The following is a 26,784-nucleotide window of genomic DNA, read 5'->3' on the forward strand; positions in this document are numbered from 1 at the left end:
AGAGCAGCTTGGTGAGTGACAATCATAGCATATAAGCACTTTGAGTGTTTGGTATTACTAGAAAATGATACATAAGTTCAGTCACAGCCTATGTACCATTTTGGTGAATACCAGCTTTACTGTGACAGCAGACTTTTAACATAACATACAAAAACGAATAACCCTTATTTTAACAATATAGACAAAGGATTTTGAAAACTTTTCACACAAACCTAGAAAAACAACCCAAGGCTAACTAATTAAGGTAAAAGATGGGATAACATTTAAGGAAACCCAGTGAAAAGCAAACTGCATGGCATTGAGAGCAAAGGATGATCTGAGAAGAAGTGAATAAAACTGAAGGGCAAGTATACCAGAGAGGCGATTACTGCCAAAACCCCCCCAAAAAACAAACAAAAAATTATAAAAACAGGCCAGTGATTACTGATGTATAGCAGCTGTGAGGGAGGAGGAAGCTTGAGGCAACTGAGGGAAAACAAATGAGAGGGAATAGAAAGTTCATGGATCTGTAAAAATTAAAGTAACGGCTAAATAAACAAAAGAAGCATACAAACCCCCAAAACAAAGACTAAAGCACAAAAGGGAATCATAAAAACAATGGAGACAAACAAAACACAATAATCTATAAACAAAATACAAAATAGCACAAAATAAGTCCTTAAGTTTATGATGCATTTGTGATCAAAATATCAGGCAGAAAGAAAATAAAGCAGTATAAAGAAAACATTACAGCATTAAAGTGAACAGATTGAGTCAATTTTTACTTCCACTGTGTGTTTTTTTTAGATTGTTCTTCACCCAAAAATAATGTAAATAGTCCTTTTTCAGTGTGTTTCACATAGTAAGATCAATAGTAGGACACTACCTCCCAACTCTATTTCCCACTGGGAAAAAATAATTAACTTCAGTATTAAAATCAGTCTAATGCAAGTACAAGTAACACAGAGCTACTGTGAGAATACTGAGGTTTAAACCTTTTTTTAAATTTCAGTTCAAAAATATTGAACTATCTCTATTAAAAGAGAAATCTATTGTTAAGTCTTCATAGTTAAGACATATTAACATGTGTGCTGTTAAGAGAAAAAAAAAAGCATATAGAGGTAGACTATCTCTGTTGTTTATAGAAAAACAACAACATTGCAAACAAGCAAAGTTAAGAAATACTCAAGAAGAAAAACATCTTGATTAAACCCATCAGCTGACCTGTCAAATTCTCAAGGTCTCAGTATGAAACTCCCAGTTTACAGAAGATTTCCTGATACACTTTAGCTTTCTGCTGAATAGCTAAAGTGTATCAGTTATCGCAAACTTTAACCTGTGTCTCTCTTTATCTCTCAACTGCCTTTTTTCATTGTATCTCATTTCTCAACTTTAGATGCAGACAAATAGTGGTGATGAATGTGAAACACTAAACATTATGTATCTGTAAAATCATTACGTCTGCCTGAGTTATGGTGTTTTAAGTGGACGTGGCTATATAATGTATACAGCATCCCAGTGATATAAATAAGAATTATCAAATAAAATGATACATTTGTTTTGCTGGATTGCCTGGTATGTGTGTATTTTCTTGGGTGGAAGTGTGAAGCTTTTAAGCTCTCTGCCTGAGCCAGACTGTGTGTGGAAATGTCACAAAAAGCTCAAATAACAGAAAATTGTCCAACTCAGGGTATAAAGTGTATTAACAGCCATTAAGAAGTCCCACAATCCTAGAAAACTGCGAGGTAAGTTTTTAAGGGCACTAATTTTGATGTGCAGGATTTACCAACCGTGTGCTTGCAAATTCAGTTTTTAACTCAGAAAGTGCAGAATAAAAAAAAAAGGTAAGAGAAGTACTGTAAACCTCTCAGCAATATTAAAGCTGTTTACCCCTGTGGGTTTCTCTGCTGCCTTGTGGTAGATTAGGAGTTGAAATACCATATTTTAGCAGGTAAAACTTCACTGCACAAAAGGGTTTTTATCCGGCTTTTTGCATGCTGTTAATTTTTTATGCGCTGATACTATCCCTTCAAACCTTCCCTGTGTTCTCCTCACAGCGTCTTTTGTAAACATGTTCCAATAAATCTTTTTGCACAGGTTGCATTTTGTCCTTTGTAAAAGTAGCCATTTCATGTGATTTAGGAGGTGAAGTGAAGGATATCTGTGTTTTGTCTAAGAAATTTAAAGAATTTTCTGAAGTAACTGTTGCAAACTTTGTCCTGTTACGTCAAGTGTTAATCAAAGCAAATATCCTCAGAAACATACTTCTAGAAAATGACTTTCAATCCAAACAGAGACACTTACAAAGGATTCCCAGTGATAGAGCAGGTGAGGCTGAGTGAGTCGCCCTCACGCAAAATCCCCGTGGGAGAAACAATCCGCACTGTGGGAGCAACTGTGGAGAAACATAAAACGTGAGAGTATGTCACTATGTGGGTATGATAGCAAAATCTATACAAAACAGACCGTAATACAGCAACAGTTCAGATGGAACAAAAAGGAGTAACAAAAGACAAAGGAAAATAGGGAGAGACGAGAACAAAAATGAGGACTGAGGGAAAAGTGATAAAGTGGCAGGAAGAAGAATCTTTAACATCTGTTTCCTAGGCAACGAGACCACAATCCTACGGTTTGTGACACCTGTTATCATAAGCAGTCTACCGCTCCACCAGCTGCTGTACCGCATTTACTTCAATAACACAGCAACAGGAGGCCAAATCCACACAGACGAAGTGGCCATTATTACCAGTTCCGCGACTGGAGAAGCCACCAGCATGCAGAATGTGGAGCCTGATAAATATTAATCATTCGGATCCATCAACAAACAGCCATATACATGTGGCAAATTAACTGTTCTCAAAGGCTGATGCAGAATTACTTGCTGAGTGTGAATCATATTGCCAAAAGTAAATATTTATGCATGCCTGTGGAATGTTTGACTTTGCAAAATTATGGACATATTGCTGGATAAATGTCCCACTGAACTGCCAGGCATGCTGATATGAGGGGAAAACAAACGATGCAACAGAATATTGCTCTGGTAGAATTCGATCAGCAAATTGAGGGGAAATGTGCTAATGTCTATTCTCCTGATTTAATGTGCACAAAATGTGCAACTAGGGGGACGCTGTCTGGTGAACAGACAAAAAGAAAATAAGAATGTAAATAAATTGCAATCCAACTGAACTGAAAGTAACATTACTTTACTCATTTAATAAAAGATTGTGATATTAACAATGAGCATATAAAAAAACATTGTTACAAACAGCATAGAAATCTTCACTACAGAAATACGATGTGTATATCTTACACTAGTTTCAGATTTTTCTTTTACAGAAATGGAAAGTTTGCTGCTTTTATCCTGAAAAACCAAAGTTCTGATGACTTATAATTCCTCAGTTGTCCACTTTTCCTACACGACACATTTTATTAGGAAATTGTGTTCTTAATCTTCATTTTATGCCAAGTAAAAACATTTCAGATGTTTCAAAGTGCATTAGAAATTACAAAGCACGGACTAAGGCTCATTTTAGTGACAACATGAGAGCTCATGTGAAATTTCAGATCAAACTGAACATAAAGTTCTTTTATATAGCAAACTTGAAAGTGTCCTTATTTGTAATGATGTCAGTATAACAGTGAGAGACTAAGATCTAGGGAGTGTATTTATTTTGTTATGAAACAACTTCAAGTCATAAATGCAGACTTCTGTTAGTAAGGATTTTCAGAAGATACAGCCAACATGAAGAGGTTCTTATGACCAATTTGTGGATCACAAACCATGAGTGTCTAATAAATCAGACACACAAATATGCACCTCACCTCTCTCAACTAAAAACAACACAATTGTAATTCTTAGCTTTTCCCAAAACATTGCCGAAGTCTCTTCTCATTTTCTGTTGGATACTTAATATTTTGTTTGGTTTCGTCTCATGTGCCAGATACACAACCCAAGTTAGAGAATTCAAATTTATAGCAAAAAATCTGCTGTTCTAATAATAGTGATTAACTGTTAGTTGCTAATAATTCTTAAATTAGCATTTACAGCTTCCCGATTGTGCTAAACTAAAGAACTACTTCAGTTTTTAATGAGTCTAGACTGCATTTAATTACCTTTAGTTAGAAATATAAAATGCATTTGGTGATCAAATTGAATAGGGCAATTTTACACAAAAAAAGAGATTAAAACCGTATGGGAGCTGCTATTGTAACTATGGAAACACAAAAATATACATTTTTCAATCCAGTCTTGGCATTAGGGGCAACTTAACATTAGTGAAGCATAAAAACCTCAATAAATGAAGAGTTCAATTCTGGACTGGTTTATTTTACACAGATTACAAATTATTTGAAAGAGTCTAAGATTTGTGAAACCTTAATACTATTTGTGATACAGAATCCTGGTTTTGTATCTTATCTTAGCTCCCTAAGAGAATATCAAAACTAGGGAATTAAAAGTACTCCAAGTATTTTAATGCACTTCCTCCTTTAAGACAGCATTAGATTTTTACTACTTACTGCAAATAAGCCTGCTGGGATCAAGCCATCCCTAAGCAGTCCTAAGATCATTGTACATACTAATCTAGCCGAGTTTTTCATTTCTTCATGTAGATGTTGGTAAGCTCTTAAAACCACAGGCCAGGACCCTGACTTGGCTATGGCTCAACAGGATCTCTACGCGTTGCACTTTAACGAGGGCAGGACTCACACTGGGCTGCTCTACATACCTCAGAAAATATGGTCTAAAATGAATCATTCATTGTTTAAAAAAATAAGTCTAACTCTGCTACATTTTTGCAGGGGTAAACAATATAATGAATACCATTAAAGTATTAATTTAGATGACAGCAGTACAGATGGAGTAATGAGCAGTTTTGAAACATTTAGAAGAGTACATTATGCCTTTTCATTTGCCTGACAGGTTGTAAGAAAGCGGCGTAATAAGGCGAGAGGACTTACAATACACGTCCAGCCGATAATGTCGAATCCTCTTTTGCCCACTCAGCGCAGGGTGGATTGCCTCGCAGTTCAGCGCCGCCCCGTTGTCTTTCCTCTCCACTGGGATGCGGATGGTGCTGGATACGCTGAATGTCTTCCCATTGTCCTGCTGTGACACAACACCTATAGAGAGGACGAGAGAATAGATGGGGGATGAATGTGGAAGTTAGCAGTCAAAACACAAATTTGTTCTTTCTCTTTACCCCCAGCAGCGAAATCACAGTATTGAAAGGAGAAGGCAGCGGGGAGGAGATTGTTAGCCAGGGCCTCAGAGGGGGGGGACAGAAGAAAGTATGCCAACAAAGAGGTAGAAGTTAGTAACAGATGAATGAGTTTTTTAGTGCTTCAACAGGCATCCACAGAGGGGTGGATGAGTGGAAAGCAGAATGAAAAAGGGGCAAGAGAAGAAAAAGCAATTTGCATCTACATTTCATGGCAATTATGAGCAGCAGCACTGTTTGTATTCAGATAGCAAATCAACTAAATGTTTTGGGTGTCTGCAACCAAAAGAAAGGGAGAGGAAAAAAAGGGAGAGGGAGCAAAGGATAAAAGAGGGAATATGCATAAACCAATTGAGATTTTAACTGAAGCAGACACTGGGTGGGGGAGTGGGACATCACAGTAAAAGTGTGAGACACGAAAAGAAAAGGAGGCAATAGAAATATGATTGATGTGGGTATGTGTGTCTATATGTTTGAAGGAAAGCAGACATGAAAGAGGACGATAAGAGCGGAAGGCAAGATGAGGGGGCCGGGAGGAGAGGCACAAGGAGGGAGGAGAAAAAGCCAGGGCGAGCTAACGGGACTTGACACAGTCACGTACCAGGAGTTTGTGCTTGTTTAGGCAGAATACAATATTACTTTTATCACACCGAGTTTTCAATTATTGCTGGCAAGCAAACGAAAGTTGGCCTAATCGAAGCCTGGGAGATGGCGGCAGCGAGTTCTGATGAACAGAAATGAGGGAGCAGCGGGAAGATAGCGTCTTAATTAAAGAGTGCCTCCTATATCTGCTGGGGATCTGCTTCTAACCTTTAGTGTCACAGTTCGTTTAGCTCAAGGCCAAAGGATGAAATAGGTAGAGAAAGAAAACGGGAACAGAGGAAAGAAGGGAGAAGAAGACAGAATGATAAAGCCACAAAATCAGACAAGAGAAGTAGAGTTCCCATCTGTCTTTATGACTTTTAAGGGCCTTTGCAAACTTTAACTCTGCCAAGACATGGTGCGACTTTGTCAGCAACAGAGTTCAACAAAAAAAGGGAAAAGTATCAGATTAAAAGAAAGGTCTAGGAAGTAAGTGGGAGGACAGACACCATAGTCAGAATGATAAAACAGGTGTATTCTGACAGGGAGGAAGGAGAATGTGGATCAAAGAGAGAAAGTGTCACACAACAAAGGGGAATGAGATCATGGCTGACATGAAGTTCTGAGGGTGACAGACTGCTTATTACATCTTCTGTAGCTGTTTAACGCTGATTATTAAACAGTACTATGGCATGACATCCTGTTGTACCTGAAAAGACTTGTAACTGTAAGCAAATTATAAGAACTGAAACATGAGCCACGTACATGGCTCATGAGCTATGTATGTGGCTATTGATAGTCTATTGGCTATAGATAGCCAATAGACTCTGGCTATTCACTCAGCCAGAGTCAATACTGTGTGAATAAACCTTTTAAGTCATGGCTCTTCGCACATCTTGAGCAGTTGAAGCTCTTTCTGAATATAAATATGGATTTCCAAGACTTGACAAAAAGATAAAAATCATCTCATTTTGATGTGAACAACATGCTTTGATCTAAAACATTGTTTACAGAGTTCCAGGATTGTCTTGTATTACTCTCCTTTAAGCCATCATCATCTCTGAGAAGCTTCCAATGCTGAGTAAATCTTTCTTCACACAACATGACACAGCCTTCACCATGTTCTACAATGTGGATAGTTTTCTCACTGTGAAAAGTAATTATTTCAACAAAACAATTTTTTGCCTGTAAACCAAAATGTTTTTTGTCTGTATAATCAGAGAACTATCCCCCTATAGATTGTTTAAACATGACTTCTTATTGCTTTCTCTCCACAATGGCTTTCTTCGTTTCAATCCTCCATGCAGACCAGATCTGCAAATTCCTTCATGTGAGCTGGAGGTCCTCTAGAGCAACAATAGACTTTTTAGCTGCTTCTATGATTAATGCTTACCTTGCATGACTTTTCACATTTGGTATACAGCCAGTATTTCTAGTTACGCTGTTGAATTAAAAAGTGCTCTGTAAGATGTTCAAATTGTGGAATATTGTTATATAACCGATCCCTACTTTCCCCACAACTTTCTCCCTGACCTGTTTGCATTGTTCCTTGGTCTTCAAGATGCTATTTGTTCACTAATGTTCTATACTCACAAAGCTCTGTGGACTTCACCAAACAGCTGAATTTATAATAATATTAAATAACACCCTGGGGACTGTATTTACAAATGATGTAGCTTCCGAGGAATAATGATTGCACAGGATTAATTAGGGATGTCAGATATAATGGAGCTGGACACATATAAATACCACTTAATCTGTGGATTTATAACTTCATTATTAAAACTAATTGTTCATATAATTCACAATTCTTTCCTAATTTGTGTTTTTGCAGAACCTAAAATCCAAATAAAACACATTAGCTTGTGGTTGAAACTTGAAAAAATTCTAGTGGTTTGAATACTTTTGTAAGAATCCGCAAGTTAAGGTTTTTGTATTTGCGGACCAATAACTGCTGCAAACAACTACAAGACTTATCAGGATACACAAATAAACCTCTATTCCACCATTTTATGCATTATCTCCTACTTTTTTGAGTTAGGATAAGTTTGATTTACCATCCAGAAATGCACAATGTTACAGTCAGTAGTGCTAAAGTTGCTAAGGGGCCTAATCTCTTATGAAAAACGTAGCAGGCAGCTTAAAAAGTCAGTTTCACAATCATTTTGTCTTTGTTTTATTGAAATAGTAAATTACTGTTTCAGTGCAGAGCTGCTTACAGTGCTACTCTTCACTTCGTGCACGTTGGAGTGTGTGTAATTATACACGTCAGAAGCCTCTGCTCCTAATTTAAATAATTAATGACCGTTCATGACAGGAAGCCTCATTAAAACACACAGTATAGTTATAATGAAATTAATAAAAGATTTAACAGTCTAACACATTCAACAGTAAATCAGAGCTTTTTTCCTCATTGATATTTTAGAAAAAAAAAAAAAAGAAAAGGATTTTCTGTGATACAGTGCTCTTCTGTGTTTTTAAAACAATGAAAATGGCCAGGAAGTACCATGTGCCGCATAAAGACGATATATACTTTTTCAACTTGGTTTTATTTGTACAATAGTGTTGGTAAACAGTGCAAGGAAAAGCATAGAGCTAGATCATTATCCAGGTGTGGAGAAGTATAGACAAAGATACCGGAACAAGGAAAATTATTTGCGTTTGTAAACATTAGCTTGACATTAGTTAGTAAAAAGAGACTGAACACGCTTCAGTATGGAAAAAAGAATATCATTTAGACATGAAACACTGGTATGTAGTGGTATAACAACACTTTTAATTCCAAAACAAATCAGATATATATTTTAAATCAAATCATATATATATATGTATATATATATAAATAATTGGGTTCTAAGAGAGAAATCTGAACTAATCCAAAAGCCACTATGCATTTCGCTTAAAAGTATAATTGGTGCATCTCTCCTGTGCTGTAAGCCTTCATGAGAGCTGTAGTAGCATGGTCAGAAGCAGTTTAGTGAATAAACCAAGAATTTAAGAAATTTTATATTGCGTCTTGCATTAGACACATAAGCCGAGTTAATGACAGAGACTTTTTCTCCTGGCTGAACAGGCTCAAGGTTTCAGGAAGATAGATTTCAGATATGTTATTGTGTCAAGCACCCCTTTAATAGAAAGAAATAGAAAGAATGAGAGAAACTGACTTAGATCAAGGTAACAGTCTGATAAAATGCTCTTGAATTTATCAGAAGCAAAGGACGAAAGGTTAGAGGGTTATAAATGAAGCCGTCTGCCTTTCAGAGTCTGAGATAGAGAAAGAAAGCGAGAGAGCTGAAAATCTAAAATAAGAGTGATCTGAGCCTTTGTGTATTACTAAGCTTGTCAGATTATGAGCAAATAAGACAGACTTTTTATGTATTATTCCAGAGACATCTTTGTTTATGTTTATGCATTCAGTAGTCACTTTTATCCAAAGCAACTTACAAAGGAAGACATAACAATGCAGTTATGTCTTTATGACTAGAGAATGAAGACCTCTAGTCATGTTCTGTCAGAGGTGACTGTTCAATATAAACAGAGATGGGAAATGCACAAAGATAAATAGCAATAGGAGGGTTAAGGAAGTAGAAGGGGAAAGGACGCATAGGGGAAGTTGGAAGATGCTCTGTAAAGAGATGGGCCTTCAAGAGTTTCTAGTTGATAGACAGGGATGTCCATGTACTGGTAGGCCTCAGAAGGTCTAGGATGTAGGAACTGCTGGCCGACAGTCCTTTCAGGAGTGACCAAGTTGTGATGCATTTCTTTGCAAAAGCTTTGAATTAGATGAGAGCCGATCAATTAAAGACTTTGTAGGTTAACATCAGAGATTTGAATTGTAAACTGTAGCATAAAGGTAGCAAGTGGTGGCCAACGAAAGGGATGATGATGTGTGTTAGAGAAGGCTGTTTGAAGACCAGACACTTTTTTAACCTTTATCATACCAGGTAAGTTGATTGTGAACAAATACGTATTTTCCCTCAGTCACCTTTCTGGAAAACCTGCACAAGATTCACAGCACAGGCTGAAAACATTTGGCTTTTGTGCCAAGTTCAAGTGAATTTGCAAACTGAATATGAGTCAGGAGCGTTTGAGATCTTTGGATATTTATAGTCAAGAGTGGAGAGCAGTGAAGAGTTAGAGCTGTTGAATGTTCAGAACTCTAGTTCAACACTCAGCTGACTCAGAATCTGTCTGGTGGTCAAGTGTTTGTTGTTTTTTTTCACCAACTCTAAAAGCTTTCGAGTTGATTTCGAATGGGATCGATATTGTGAAGCTTTTACTGTGTTTCTGGCAAAAAAAGCTCTTTGTGCAAGTGAAAAAGTCTACGTAGAAATCGCAAAAACACAAGAAATCCGTCAGAAAAATAGCAAAATTCAGGTGAGGACGAGTGAGCACTTTTTTGGAAAATAAAATAAAAACACATCAAAAATACGCCTGGTGCATTGGTAAGGTACATCCAGTGCATCTTTCCAATATTGAAGGCTAAAACAGCTCTCATGCATAAAGAAAAATCCCTTCTCATGTCTACCTACCAGAAAAGATTCAGGAGTAATATTTAAACCATTTAAAGGAATCGTTTAAATGTTTGTTCACAAACACAAAATGGAAAGGTGGGCCATGGATATTAATTGTGCTTCTTTGCTCTGATACTGATGGAAAACTATGTCTGTAGATTTCTGTTGCTGGAGTCATTTTCAAAAGAGTTGCAGCTGTATTTTTAATCTAATCAGAATTTGTTGCTAAAAAATATTGTCTCAGAAGTACTAAATACATATACATGCCAGACATTTTAGATTTGTATTTGTTAAAATCTGCTAACATTTATGGCTCATTTTTACTTTTACACTACATTGTGGGGCTTTGAGGTTATGACATGACAAAATGTTTGAAGGCTCATGGGGTAGGAATACTTTTGCGAGGCAATGTCATCTGCACAAAGAATGGGCTCATTACCATAATAGTTTTTATTCTGGCCAGAGAAAATTAAGATCAACTGTAGCCAAAATAACAGACAGAAAACAGACTGGGTAGGCTTGAAATATTTATGAACAAAAGCATCCAAAATGAAGGCAGTGTGACAGCTCAGTGTTTACTGATGATGTGATAAAAATAAGAGACTTGCCCATATGAATTTTAAAACATACCATAAATATACAGAGAATAGACTATCTATTCACATCCAGGAAAATTTAAAAAGGTGGATTTGAAGAAACTTCACAGAACAGATAGCCAATGACCCAAAACATATTGCAAAAGCAAACCTGAAGATTTTAGTGGTAAAAAAGAAAAAGAGTATCCTGCAGTGGCCAGGGTCAATCTCTTAATCTGAAACTCACTGAGGTGCATTTCACTTTCTGAAAGCTTTATTAAAGGCAGAATACCTGTGGATGCACAAAAGCTGTAGCAAATACTTAAAAATGTATAAAAAAATCATGCTTTCCTATTTGATTTCCATGTGGTGCACCAGCTAGAGACTCCAGGGCTCATCGGCATATCATGAGTTAACATTTAATACAATTTAATCAATTCTTAGAGTATCCTAGTAGACAAAAATGAATATATTTCACCGTATTGTAAATTTGTTTTGATTTTAAGTGTGAATGTACTCGAGAAAGAATAAAAATGTGTGAAAACATTTGCAGATGCTGATGATCTGTTTTCTCTGTATATACTCCTACTAATACGCAACATGATGGGGTAATGAACTGATAATGACTCCCGGAAACAACAGGACTGCAAAATTACTTCAGTTCCAATGTGAAGACATGTTTGATTTCAGTGATTAAAATGGAGGAAATGTTAGGTAAAAGTCTGGCACCTCGACGGCTCAAATTCAAATCTTTCCTCCATTTATGCTCCCGTCTTTACCTGCTCTTTTTCCCCTGATTCATCTCCCTTTCATCTTGTCAAGCCATCAATCACCTATCCATTTATTTCCATTTTATTCTGCACTCAGTCTGTGGTTTAAACCTACTATTCCACTTCACCTGTCTTTTATCATCTCATTAACTTTCACATTCATCTCTCCTAATCATCTACCCATCCATCACTGCATATCTAAGCTGTGTCCTTGTACCTGGAATCTCACGGCCGTTGCGCATCCAGCGCAGGGTAGTGGCCGGCTTGCTTCGCGGTGACACGCAGGTGAGCTCGGCCTCACCGCCCTCCACAGCCTCCTGCTTCACCTCCACCGTCGGGGTTTCTGGAGGGACGGAAACAGATAGCGTCGCCACCTGGTGGTGCGTAGCATCCGTGTACAGCTGGCAGAAGTAGCCTCCCTCGTCGGACACGCTGACGTTGGTCAGGGTGATGCGCACCAGCCGTTGCGTGAAGAGCACCATCTGGAAACGGTCGTCCTTCAAGGCTAGAGTAAGGGGGAAATAAAAAGAGAAAACTTACTGTTGTTGAGGTTGACACAAAAATGGGAGTGAGGATAGGGTGTACACAAGAGGGGTAGTAGCAAACAGTTAGATGGTAAGAGTAAAAGTCATACAATAGCAGAAAATTGTTTTATGTTATTTATTAATTGAAAAGTTGAATTTAAATAATTATATAAGAATGATTTTTGTGCAAAACTTTTAGACCATTCCTTTGTGTCTTAAGAAGCCAGACGTTGAAATATTTTAAAGTGGTGATAACTTGTAGTTATTTAATCTTTCTTAATGGCTTTCAGAGTTTCTCTTTGTTCTTGGCTCATTTTCTGTCAGGTCCTTGTACCATTTGTGAAGTAGTTTTATTGTGTGTCACTCCAAAGTGAACAAACTCCTGTTAAAATGCCAGACTTCTGTGATTACAAAAGTAGACATCGAAGTAAACATTTTAAAACCCTTTCCACATTTAGTTACATTTAATTGAAGACAGCTCTAGTAAAATTAAGGTGAAAAACATTTGTGGGAGGAAATATTTTGTAAAAGTAAAACGGTCCATTAATGATACTGCATAGCTGTGCATAAACTTAGCCTAATTTTTGAAGCAGCTTTTAATTCAGTTACTGCAACAATTTTTGCAGTTCACACCTGTTGTCATTTGTAGTGAATCTGATTAACCTGAATAAAGTTATCTTATTCTAGTTTGATATGACTGACATTTACTAATTAACATCCTTTAGCTGAAACCATAATTTGGAGGCAGGTCACCAAAGGTTAAAATGACGTCATTGCTGAAAGGTTTCAGGCAGGAGGCGCATACAAAATAAGTGTCCAATGTTATATACACAACCAAGGAACATTACTAAAAGTTCACATTTTTCAGTAACTGAGACAAGACAGAAACTGATAAGAAACACCACAGAAGCTGGAGGGATTTCTGGGTCATACCAGTCGTCTTCTACGTCTGACAACAGCATTCATATGTTAAAACTAAGGAACATAGGCAAAATCCTTTTTTTCATCCAAAACTCTATTCAAAATTTCCTAAAACCTTGTGTGAGAATGTGCTGTGGTCTGATGAAACCAAACTTCACCTTTTGGTCAAAATGACTAAAGTTTAGGTAAATTTAACTTAAAAACAACAAATCCCCAAAATATCGCAATACCCAAATGATATATTGTGGTGGCACCATCATCCTCTGGGTTACTTTTGCCTCACATGACATTAGATTTACTGAAAAAGGAAGTGAAATTACTAAAACTGTGGAATACAAGTTAGTTTTGATACAAAACCTTCAGGTGTCTATAAAGTTGATTATTACTAGACCTTTAACTACTTGGCGTCATTGTGAGTCCTTGCACAAGACTAAATCAACAAAACAATATCTCCACCAACTTAATATCGCTACCATAATAGTAATATCAAGTTATTGCTAAATGTCATTACGTTAATGACCTTTAATTTGACCTATAAATTAAAGGTCATTGTAAAAAACCCTAACATTGGGAAAAAAAGCTAGTTGCACTTCAGTGTGTACGGTCAAAGCTGCAGCTTTTAACGAGCCTCATATCTGAATGACTGTAGTCTTGCGTTGTTGCCAGTGATTTCAAAACATATTGTTTTATTCTTGTTAAATATTTTTTTGTGATCTCTGTAGATATGTATAACCTTTTATTTACATTGTCTGGTTCGTATTTACAAATTCCTAAGAGAAACAGAGGCCACATAATTCAGTGGCATGACATTTTTGGCTTTGAAATCAGTTATTACTTGGCCTCCAGACAGTTAGCTCTGTTTCCAGTGAACAGCCGGTTCTATCTCATAAAGCAAGGAGTCCGAAAAGAGTTTCAATATCTAATTTGTGATGTCATTCGTATGAACAGCTCAGCACACAAAATAGAGACTGTGAGCATCCCAGATGATTGCTGCCCTGAAATTGATAGCATTGCTAAATCTAAGAAAGTTCAGAGCAAGTTTGCAAAGTGAGTCTCCAGAGCTCCAGAGCTGCTTCAGTATGTGGATTGGCCTGTATATTGGCTCCCTCATTTCCTGCTCATTTTCTCCTGAGTACTGATTGGACTGTCATGAAGTATAATAGAGGCATTTTTTTCTTGTTAGTTTGTTCTTTCTAATTTAAGAGAAGATTGCTTTAAGATTTTAATTATTGTCGTTTTCCCTGTCTCATCTTAATGCAATGCAAATAATGCTACATGTTCAATGAGACAAACCTTTAGATTGGCCAGGTTTTGAGGCTGAATACTCCAAGTCGTAAATTGACATCAGCTTTCAAAAAGCAGCAATTGTAGTCCACCTTGAACCTCAAATCAGTGAGCTACAAAACATCACAGTGCATGAAGAATAAAGATGGAGGAACATTAAAAGCTTGAAAGTGAAAAGGTGAGCTTGTAGTAGTTTTTCTTTTGAAAGGAAATGAATCGAGTTAATGGGAGGAAAAATTCTGGTAATACCCAATAATTCAATAGTTGTCTGTGGATGACAGTAACTCTGTGACCACAGATTCACATAAATGCCTCTAAGGCTCAGTTTGTATTGAGCTGACCGTGAAACCGCTCTCATTTTGTGTTTGGGTCTGTCCCTGTTATGTTTCTTTTGTGTTTGGCTCAGCAAGATAAAAAAAATCCTAACACCTCCCTTATGTAGCACCCGGCCACCTCACAGCACAATACGCAATATCAAATATCTTTGTTTGTTTTCTAGAGGGAGTGAAGAGGAGAGGAAAGCAAATTGAAATAAATAAACTAATATAAGTACATTCTGTAACCGGGGTAGCACAATTTTATACAGTACAATACTGAATAAAATAGCCAGGCTTGGAGGCATGAAGTTAGTCCACTCCTCCAGATCCTACGCCACAATAATCTCTCCACCTCATCCAAATCTTTTTTCTCTCCCCTGAATGGCGGTGGGAGGATTGTTAGAGCTATTCCCCACAGACAGGTAAGTCTTTTTCCTCCTCTCTGCACAAAATGGCAACTAAATGTCAGACTGCTGTTCTAGTCCAAGTTCACCTTTATTGTCCTGTCTCATTTGCATGCTGATGAGGGCTGGCAAAAGGAGAAGAAATAGAGACATGGACCACTGAGGATGAGAAAGGCTCCATTTGTTTAGTTGCCCTCTTTTGCTGAAGCTGACCGTCCCAACACTGTCATAAAACACAACTTCGACAGGTTGCTTGCTTGCACAACATGTCGCACAATTTTCTTCGCTAACTGCAGTGGCATTATTTTGGGAGTTCATAGCTAATAGGAATTAGCTATCCTGGTTTATGATCTGGTCGGCAGATGGATAATAGCCACAGATGTATGGAAGCGAAAAGTCAACAAGATGTAATTTATGTTTTTGGAAACTGCCCCGAATGGGACTTGTTATTTGCTTCCAGAAGTGTACTGCAAAAATACTTATATTAAACCTATCCTGCTTTTGTCAAGTTTTAGTCACAAACTTTAGTAATTTACAGGGATTTTAACCAAAATGTTACTTTTTGACCTACACGCAAAGCATTGTGTGACGGAAAACCAACGCCCAGAAAACAGCAATATAAAACCCATCTTCATTTAATCCTCATTTGGTGATGCTTTATTTTACCAAGGAAAAAGAAAGTGTTCAGAGTTGATGGGGAGGTGGACCGAGTTAAACACAGGGCAAGCCTGTGAGAAAATCTGTTAAAGGTTACAAAAGATTTGAGACTGAGCCAAACGTTCACCTTTCAGCATGAGAACACTAAACGTACAGCCAGAGCCAAAGCTTGGATCGAGGGATTTCTACATGTGGATGCCCCAGTCAAATCCAGACCTAAATGCAACTAAAAACATATAATATCAATTGGAAACGACTGTTCACAAATAATTTCCATCCAATCTGACTGGGGTGGAGCTAATTTGCAAAGAAAAAAAAAAAAAAAAAGCAAAATCTGAGTCAATATGTACAAAGCTGGTAGAAATATATCCCCAAAAGAGTTGAACTACAGTGAGAAGTGATTCTACAAAGGATAGCCTCAGAGGCGCTGTGAAAAGAATCTAAAAAAAGTACACTTTTTATATCTATATAAGCCAAAAAAGTTGTAAATCATGAATCCTTCTTCTTCTACTTCGCAGTTATCCGCTACTTTATGTAGGCCTATCAAATAAAATTCCATTGAAACAGATTGTGGTATGTGGTTGTATGAAAAAGTTCAATGGGTGTGGATACCTATTCAAAGCACTGTAGCAATATAAATGTTACATATTCTCTAAAAATTGCATCGTCTCCTTGAGCAGTGTACTTTTCCCGTCTCCCTTTTTGCCTCATCCTCTGCCCTGATCCCCCTTTATTCCTCCTGTATATTCTCTCTCATTTTCTTTCATTGTCAGCTTTACACCACATCTTTTTCTTTCTCCGTGTTCTTTTTAGTCTTCGCATGCTTTCCTGAAGGGTGCAAGTCAACGTCTCATGTGAGAGACAAGGCAGCTCAGCTTAAATACATAATGGAAATTACAGTTGTGCTGACCTGATAGAAAGAGAGTCAGGGCTGATAGTTAGATTCTCTGCCCAAAAGCACCAACTTCAACTTTCCAATTTAGTCCACTTCTTGATTGAGGTGACAGACAAGTGAAGTGGAGAGAAAAAATCCACAGAGCGGAGTGCTGTATGTGTAAAAAATGAACGACTGCAATTTTATCCTATTTCAAAATTTTCCCTGCTGAAAATAAAGAGCAACTTCTATTTAGTCAGACTGTTTTTCTAGTGAATAGTCTTGATTGTCGAATCAAAACAAATTGCTGTTTGTAGGTTTTTATGAACAGATGGTTAAAAAAGCGTTTAAATATAAACTTTTCAAAACAATGTCATAACAAATGATTACAGAAAAACAAAGTATGACTCACTGCTGTTCGCTTTGTTAGCTGACAACATCAACAAAAAATATGAAGCTAAATTCAACAAATAACCGGGCTTTGTGAATGATGCCCAAAGCCCAGTTTTATTAATTTTCTTAAGATTGAAAGTAAAACATCTAATACAGTTTAAGCACATTTAATCCTCAAGAAATCTCATGATGCAAAAGTATTGCAATCATTTTCCTTTTAACATGATCATCAGATCAAGGTTGAGCTTTAATTTTACCTCAAGCTACTGTTTATTACCTTGAACTGATGCAAGCTTATTTTGCTTTAACAAGATTCTACAGTTATTGGCTATGATGATTTGAAATTATTTGTTGTAAAAAAAAAGGGGAAGTTCAGGGCATTTTGAAATCAGGGGTGTCTCCAAGAATTAGCTTTTGATATTGGGAGTCTGGAAAATTCTCAAGCTTACTAACTTTTCTATACACTCACCATCCACTTTGTCAGGTACAACTTGGTTGAACAATGTTGGACCCACTTTTTGCATCCTGAACTGCTTTCATTCTTCATGGCATGCATTTAGCGTGTGTTCAAAAACATTTCTTTATTAATAGGATAGCATTGCACAGTTGCAATAGATTGTTTCAAATAATTAGTTTAAGATGATTAGAAGATTCACTGTCGTCATGAAGGGACGGGCATAATGGTGTGGCATTTAAACGATGCTCAGCAGGTACTAAGGAGGCCAAAGGATGTCACAAAACTTGGATTTGTCTATTCAGGTACTTTATTTTGTTATTTCTCTGTAACTTCAAAAGAGACATTTAATCAAACATTTGTGGGATTGTATGCACATATTTGATCCTGTGTCTATTTAAAAAACACCCAAATTTTATTTTTAAACTGCATCAAACCTCAAATAAATCACCAAAAAAATTATAGCTGAATAACTGATGAGAGTACAAAACTTGTAACTAGCTCTGCATATATAATTGTTTAATTTAATTAAAAGGTATTTCTTATGCAAAAATCAAGCAAAACTAAATTAGTAAAAGTTAAGAATGAAGATGCATTGAGTAAGATTCCTGCTTTAAGAAAAACAGAAAATGTTTTCACCTGTTCTGTGTCTTTAAATTAATCTCACAACTCCTGTTAAAGAAAAGCTTTTATTTTGACCCAAATTCCAATGGGGAAGTCTGATATTGCATTAAATTCATAAACTATTAACTGTTAAAAGCATTGATTTAGCTCTGTAGGAGTCTCTTACATTTAATCTTGTTTTACAGCTACTTAGCTGAGTTTAATATTAGATAATGCTCTAAAAAAATTATGTAAGCAGATCCAACCTCAGCATAAAAAATCTCCATGTAGAACTCTGTCCAGTCTGAAATCCTCTTCCTCTCTTCTACATCATTTTTTTTAATTCACTGCACCTGCATTATGTTTTTCTTTTGTTTACCTGTCTCCAATTTTCAGACGAGGATTACTAATCGTTACAGAAAGATACGGGACTTACAGTCTCATGCTTGCAATTACTGTAAATGCCAAAGAAAATGCACAACTTAAAATTGATTACCCAAGAACACAAAGCATGCAATTTTTTGGGGACAAAGGGAAATCTCATACTTATCTTAACTGTGGATAAGACTTAATGTGGATAAGACTGACCTATGTTGTGCTTCTGGTCCTCTTGCACTATCTTGTGGTATCCTTGCTTGCAATGCTATCTTATTAAATACTGAGCTTTGACACAAGTAACCCTCCAACCCCTTTCTTGAGAAAGAAAGGGGTTGGATGGTTATTTGGCAAACACTAAATCAGGCAATTAAGTTGCACAACTCTAGGTTGCACACCGGCAACTTAGTGTTTGCCTGTGTGCAATTTTCTGTTTTAATCAAGCTAAATTTAATTTGCTTTTCAGTTAAGACCAGAGCAAACTTTTAACTTTTTGGAGGAAGTCTTTTTTTTCCCCACTTTCCCTGAATCAAGCATAGAAATGTACCATCTGTTACACAATGAAACAAGCAGAATAATCCTTTAACAAATCATAATCCATAAAAAGTTTTAGTGGGAAAAGCAAGATATGAGAAGAGAATAAGAACCACATTTGTGAAAGAATGAAATCTTACACAAATGTGGTTCTGATTCTTTTCTCAAGCAGGAGTTTTGAGCTGCAAGGTAAGCAGGTGCTTTTTCAAAGGAAGTTTGTTGTTTCCAGTTGGCTGCTCAGCCAGTCTGTTTCATTATTTCTGCATTGAAATTCAGCAATGTTTGGTTTTGTTATTGTTTTAGGAAGGAGAAAAAACATGTCTAAAATTAAGGTAGTGTTAAAAAATGACCTTCTGCACAAATTTCTTCTACCTTTTGCTCGGTAAGAAGACACATACTATTTCAGTGGATTTTCAGTGGAAAATGTTATATTTTTACACAGTCAACTTTCTATCATAAAATGACAATGTTATCCTAATTTGTAGCTAATAATCTTTGTTTAGTGGGTCATTGTCGTCACTCTAATAGACATTCAGTGGGCCTCAAAAGTACCACTGAAGCAAACTTCAGTTAAAATTGTAGTTTGCTGACAGCTTACCAAATATTCAAAATGATCCGATTGAACAATACTCCCATATATTTTTCAGATCTCTACATAAAAACTTAAGGCTCAAGTCTGGATGTTTTGTTTTTATTCTTAACTTCAAGGCCTGGCTAACAGTCTTCCGGAAGCATTGTGGCAGAATATACCAACTATGAAATGGCAATGGCAGCATCATGGTTAGGGTTACTGATCTTCAGATCAAATAAAAGTTTCTAACAAAGTTGGAATTATAACATCTAAATACCAGTGAGTTTCAACGTGAAAATTCAGTTTCCTGCTAGAAAAAGATGAAAAACTGAAGATGAAAAGGATGAAGATTGCAGAATTAAATCCAACAGAACATGTGTGCAGTTTGGATTCTACAGAATACAACTCAAAATATTAATATTTGGAAATAGTTTATCATGGTTTCATTGTTTTACAGAGTCCTTTTATTTTAACTGCGCTGTGCACACCTTAGAGATAAATACTTTTTAGCCAATTCTAAAAATGTACCTTGTTGCAACATGTCATGTTTCCTCATTTACAATAATTTGTCTAAACTCTTTTTTTTTTGTTGCAGGTCATTTCTGAGAGGTCTAGTCCTGACTGCTCTTTAACAGCTGCAAGAAAACCATTGAAATTTAAGCTGATGTACGCTATAAACTAGAGGGTGGATGTGTAGTAACACACACCCACAGGAACAGAAAACCCCAAAATAAATCATACAAGCAGATACAGATAATTTAACCATGAAAATTACTTAACATTTCATACAAAATGTACTGATTAGATTTGGAAATCTAGTTACTATATCTAGCTATTACAGAATTGTTTTAGTATAATTTGTTTTATAAATTGCCTTGTTTCCTGTGCAGGTCTGAATGTGTTTGCACTCTCCATCTCCAACCGCAATTCTTTACATTCACTTCTTCGGAGGCCTTTTTGTAATTGCTGCTGATTCCAGGGGTCCTAATGAAAACCTCTACCCAGCTAATTATGGACTTCACAAAATTCTAATTAAATCCAATATGACTTAAAGAGTATCCAGTACCTGACAGGATCCTTAACATTCAGCAATCTGCTGAAAAATGCCTGCCTGCCAGTTATATTAATATTAGTTATTAAACTACATAATTACCAGTTAAGGCTAGCTGATACACCAGTTGAAACAGGCTGAAATTTATGTATCACAAACTCACTGGGTGAATTCTTTAAAGTTTAATTCAGGTTTCAAAAATAAACTATTATGAATATTTGCGTATATGACACAGCGCCGTTAAAACGTATTCACACCCGCGTAACATTTTCAACTTATAACCAAAAATGTATGTGAAATAACACGATGTAATGCATATCTAGGTTAGGTTATCAAAACAGGATCCTATCCATAATCCAAAAATGGAAAAATTATGCAACAATGGCAAACCAACCAAAACATGGCTTTTCAACTAAACTGAAGGACTGGGTAAGGAGACCATTAATCAGAGAAACAGTCAGTAGGCTCTTAGTAACACAAGATGAGTTGCACAGATCCACAGCTCAAGTGGAAACATCTGTTGAGGAAAACTACTAAGTTTTACACTCCACAAATCTGCTTTTATAGCAGAGAATAAGTGAAAGAAAACTTGTGGGATGATGCAACAGACTTGATATTGAGGTTCATGTTCACATAGTAGCAGGAGAAGACATTGACCGAGGAAGGCTTAATACATATCCAATTTCTTTGTGATACATTTTAAAAGCAATTAATCTTATCCCACTCATAATTATGAGCTATTTTATATTTAGTCTGTTGCACAAAATTCTGAAAAACTACATTCAAGTTTGTGGTTGTAGTGAGACAAACTAAAGAAACCCCAGGGGTGTGAATACGTCTGCGAGGCACTGTAAATGATTGGTAATACTGTGTTAGTTTCTGGGGAGGTGCATAAGGTCCAGAGAAGAAATCAAATATTCAAATATTTGGCTTGGAGGAAAATAAAAAAAAGAAAATAAACTAAATTAAAGATTTACTTGTGGAGATCCAGGTCAATAGACATAAGGCTGATACATATAACTGAACTTCAATTGACTGGTGGTAGAACCAGTCAATTCAAGGAAAACCAGACAAGGAAAAATAGTTTTGATTTTCCACTTCTATCTCATTTCAAGGTTACGTTTAGTGGAGATACAGATGGGTATAAAGCAACAACATTTTGTAATGTTTTTTAAGTGGTTGTAAGTTTAGAATATCCAAATATTTGCCCTCAAGCTGAACAAATGTCTTTCAAATTGCAGGAGCTGTCACACAGATTATGAGGTACATAAATATATCCCGTTATGCCACAAAACACAACACTTTTTTTCTGCTTCATTTAGGCAGCCACACAAATTTCAAAGGCAACGCTTAGAATCCTTGATCACTGCTTTTTGGCTCAAAGGTTTCCCAGCAGCACTTACACAGTCTGGCGAAGGTAGCAACTTGCCCTTGCATTTAATTAGCAGGTAAAAACATCTAATGTTTGCCCACCCCTAGGACGTACATTAAATGTGCCTTGATTATAATATTGGTTACAATGATAATTTGCCATGAAGTAGCTTTTTTTTAAAAATAACTTTGCAAGGTTGTGCTCTAATGAGGACGTTAATAAGCTCTGATCTCATCAATGGGGTTAACCCTGGATTATGTAGAAGGCTTCAAATTATGCTTTTAAAACTATCACACTGCTACAAGTTTAGAATAAACTTCAAATAACTTGGTAAGTATCTGAATCTTTAATGTGAAATACTTTTCAAGCAAAATGAAAATGATCAGGAAGAACAATACAAAATGTGATGGCTTGGTGTGTTCATGCCAGAGCCTCCATCAAAGACTTCCTCAAAATGTCAGAAATGGAAAATGCATTCACACAGATGGATTTGCAGCCACAAACCTCTCGTGCCGTTGAAGAAGAGAGTCTGCCGGCGGGGATTCTGGATGACCACAATTGAGCCATCGTAGTTCTGCAGGCGGCAGGAGATCTGGGCAGTGCCTCCCTCCAAGACTGTCACATTCTCTGCTTGCACTGCTTGGCAACGGGCTGTGGGAGAGAAAGATTGATGTTCATAAAGTGATGCAAGGACTGCATGATGGAGGGCAAAAACACAGAGAGAGGAGAGCATAGGGAACAGATGCAGAAGAACAAAAAAAGATAAATTCACAACTCTCTTGAGATAGAATCTTTCAAAATAAGGTACTTAACGCATTGCTCATTTATGTCCCATTTATCATAAAGACACAATGACAACAAGATAACAACAGCAACCCCCCCGCCCACAAAAAAAACAAAACAGAAAGAGAAGGAAATGAAACAACAGGGAGATTGAAAGACAGAAAGATGACACTGAAAAGTTCCACATGTTAAATAAGGTTATTTATGAGCAAAACACTATAATTATAATAAGAGGGACAATAACCATCACCATTAAGCCCTTATCAACTACTCACATACCAACAACTACAGTATTTTGCCTGTGGCTATTCTAACAGATTTAATAAATTCAAGGGTGAAAATATCCAGTGCTAGCTGCATTTATTGGCACCACTGGCGAACGTGTGTATTAAAATCATCTTCTATTGCAGCTGCATAATTTCACACTGAGAAATTTAAACAAGTTTAACCTTTTTTAAGTAGGAAAAAGGATTCAGTGTTAAGATGTATCTGTTTTGAAGGAAATCACCAGTGCCACAGTTGTTCCTCCTGCCGGAAAGTTATCTCCTTTAACACTTCACAAGGTTGGCCCATATGGTGAGTGAAGCGTTTGACCATCCCCTCTTTACAGATGTCCAAGAAAGAAGGCTGACTTTGCGCCAAATGAAGAATTTCCATTTTGATTTGTTCGTATGTTTGGATCATTATTCTGCTGCTAGTTCCAGTGACGACCCATTTTCTGTTTACTGGTGCATTCCACCAGATTCACATCCAGAATGTTTATGTTGATGTGCACTCTAACAAAGATTCTAGAGAACAGTCTCCACCATATTCAACTGTGAGCTTAATGTGACTTTTTACATTTTCATCCTTTGTCTTACTTCAATATTCCCCCCTGAAGAGTTAGATGTAACTTTTTGACAATAAAGTCTAATTTAATCAAAGTCTAATTTGATTAAACTCCTAGAAGAACTTATCAAGCTCAACATATTTACTTTTGTGATGTTAAAACGGAACAAGCTTTTGATTTGCTTTCTAAAATACCTATAGGATCCCGGACCAACTATGGGTGATTTCCCACATATCCAGATATATTCAATAATTTTGAAATATTAATGAATAGATTATTCATTCAGCTCCATGGATTTACTTCTGTGACAGTAGGACAAAACAGATTTTTTTCAACATTAATTCCGGATTACTGGTTGGCATGAAGATAGCATGTCAAGGTTCTTCTGATCAGGATGTGATACTTTGTGGCAGTGAGCTTGAGGACATTTTAAACCCCCCATTTTTCAAATATAAAAATAAATATGATTCCTCATCCAGCCTAAAAGATACTCAAGTTAAAAGTTTGGAAATTTGATGATGTGATGTTTGGTGTTGTTTGCACTCTGAAACTAAAAAAAGGCAGATGTAAGATGCTAAAAGTGTCAAGAAGAAGTTAGAGTCCTGGTGATCATTTGAACTGGTTGTTGACATGAGTTGGAATTTTACTAAGTCACGTTGTAAACCTGACAGACAACCCTCCTACTTCTACTTCCATGCTGGGGAAAGGCATTGGCGCACATGAACTGCACCAAGTGTGATTGACTGGATCCATTTGAGCCCTGGAACCAACTCTGTCTAATTTAATATTGCAGTCTCATTGCATGAGTCTGAAGTGGAGAGAACTGATGCACCATTACACATTCATAATGCAATTCATCATCCAGGTGCATGCTAAACCCAACTGATTACATCCCATTATTCAAATCTAATGGTTCCTTATTAGAGTGGCAGGATGATGCACCAGCCTTGGCACTTGCGAACGGCTAACACAGACATTCAGAGACCTTTTCTAACACCAACTCCTCATAACTGCTCACCTGCAAATGAGAACAGAGATGGAATTCACACAGTGCAAAATTACCACTCGTCGATACTTCCTTGAACAGTCTGTTAATTAAAACTGATTGCTAGCCAACATCTTTAAACAATGGAAGGTGATAAAACAGCAGGGGGTATCTTTGGTGTTTCTCAAAGCACCAAACGTTAGTTACAAAGACATTGGCTATTCTTTGCACGGCCCATGTTTGCTGACAAAACTCAGCCGAGTGTCCCCCTCCTGCTGAGCTGAATGGGATAGTGTGAGCCATTGTCTGAATATGAATCATTTGACGAGCAATTAGTCACATGGTTTGGAGCCAGAGGTTACCTTCAGAAGAGGAGCAGCTCACTGGTTCTCACTAACTCCTAATTTGCATCCCTATTTGCATTCCTTCATTCCCCTGCAAAGTGTTGGCCGCGGGGAAGATTTAGGTAAAGAACAACATCAATATTGAATGACAGTGATGAAACAGGCAATGAGAAGTGCAGAAAAAGGCGACGAGACTGTTGGCACATATACATATCACTGTAGAGTGCAGCAATGTCTTTGAGCTCTGTAAAACACCTTTGGAAAGCAGGAAATGTTGGGAGACAAAACAGATGGTGGCTGCCACGACAGGAGGTGCTGACTTGACTGCTTTGGGACAAAATAAATGTCTATATCTGCAACCCAGGTGTTTGTATGTGTGTTCATGTACAATAGGTGGTCATGAGCAAAATGGAGAGGATGGCATTTTGCAATTAAGCTACTTTGACATCATTTAATCTTCCCAACTTAATCCAAATCCAATTCTCTTCTTGATTTTAATCTCTTTTAATTAAATACTTAAAGCTTATATATTCATCATGTTGGAGGGGCTAAACACTGAGTCATGCCAGATACACTGAACAGAAAGAAAAAAAAAAATAAAACCAAGTGGGAATAAAGACAAAGGAGACTCTAATTCCCTGTGGAACTGAGAAAAAAAAAACTTGACAATTACCACTAATTGAAGTCATTATTGCTCTCATTCTCTGCATCAATATTGTGATTCATATCAAGGGCCATCAGGGCCTGCCACCGCCATCCCAATTATTTTTCTAATGGATGCTATTACTCAACACCATAGCAACTGGGCAGGGCTTTGCAGCCATTGTTTTAAACAATGCTACTTGTAATATATTACTGCTATGCATCCCCACAAAAAGTCAAAGCAGAGAGTGTCAGCCTGTGGGTTGAGTGACCGATCAGAAGCTGCAGTGAAAAAAGGATTTCAAATGGGAGAGAGAGAGAGAGAAAAGAAGTGGTTAAAAGTTTGCGGGTTAAATGATGCCAGAAAAACTAATTAGATGTCCATTTGTACTTTGCTCCCGTTTCTCTTGACAGCTGTCTCCCCTTCAAAGGAAATTAGCTGCAGTGGCATAGCAGCACAGCTCAAAGAAAAGTCACAAAGGAAACTAAAATATTAACAAGCATTTACGGCTGTTTCAATCGGGTTGACTGATTTCCGCGGCTGCCTGCTGAGAAATGCCACCCAGAAACACCTGCTGGCTGGCGGTGGATGGAGATGATGCAGGCTCGAAACCACAAAATTCTAGCGGGGAGTTAGGAAGTGAGGGTTTGGATATAATAAAGCAGCTGGCGAGGGCTGGACGAAATATACGAGAGATGACGCATTCCTCCACTTCTGCTCATAACGCAGCTGGGTACGGCACTTTAGTTTGACTGTAGGTTTTATAGGATCTCATTCATATGAAGGCCGTGAGCCTGCGCCTCCGATCTGCAGAGCAGCGCACAATCTGGGGAGAAAATGTGAGGCAGGGAGTAGGGGGGGATGTGGGTGGATGGGCGAATCAACCCCCGTGACAGAGGTATTAATCTCAGCCCCATTAAAATGTGTGCCCATAATAAAATACTCCGCAAGCACAGCCTCATATTAAAGGAGAATGCCTCAAGCAATCGATGCTGTGGTACTGCACTGACGGCTATGATCAACTGATAAAATACTATGAACTTTTTCACCTTCTGTCATGTAATAACTACAAACGTCAAGGTATTTTAGTAGGATTTTCTGTGATAGATCAACAGCGTGAGATGGAAGGCATTCTGCTCACGCCTACATGCAAAATGCTAGGTGGAACAAAAAAAAAATACTGCACAAAACCATGACGAAAAAAATTGTTACGGTTAAGGATGATAG

General features: G+C 37.2%; 1 protein-coding gene across 9 annotated transcripts in view; it reads right to left on the reverse strand.

Moving 5' to 3' along the window:
• Positions 1–26,784, reverse strand: part of cadm4 (cell adhesion molecule 4) — a 224,087-nt gene that overhangs the window by 25,156 nt on the left and 172,147 nt on the right. For all 9 annotated transcript variants that reach the window (XM_044117997.1, XM_044117995.1, XM_044117999.1 and 6 more), the window contains 4 exons: positions 22,478–22,624; positions 11,857–12,144; positions 4,939–5,100; positions 2,284–2,374 (listed from right to left, as the gene is read on the reverse strand). In XM_044117997.1, coding sequence (XP_043973932.1) covers positions 2,284–2,374; positions 4,939–5,100; positions 11,857–12,144; positions 22,478–22,624 — 688 coding nt within the window. The remainder of the gene's footprint in view (positions 1–2,283; positions 2,375–4,938; positions 5,101–11,856; positions 12,145–22,477; positions 22,625–26,784) is intronic.

Source organism: Gambusia affinis, linkage group LG05 (genome assembly GCF_019740435.1).
Source record: "Gambusia affinis linkage group LG05, SWU_Gaff_1.0, whole genome shotgun sequence".
NCBI classification, from domain to species: Eukaryota; Metazoa; Chordata; class Actinopteri; order Cyprinodontiformes; family Poeciliidae; genus Gambusia; species Gambusia affinis.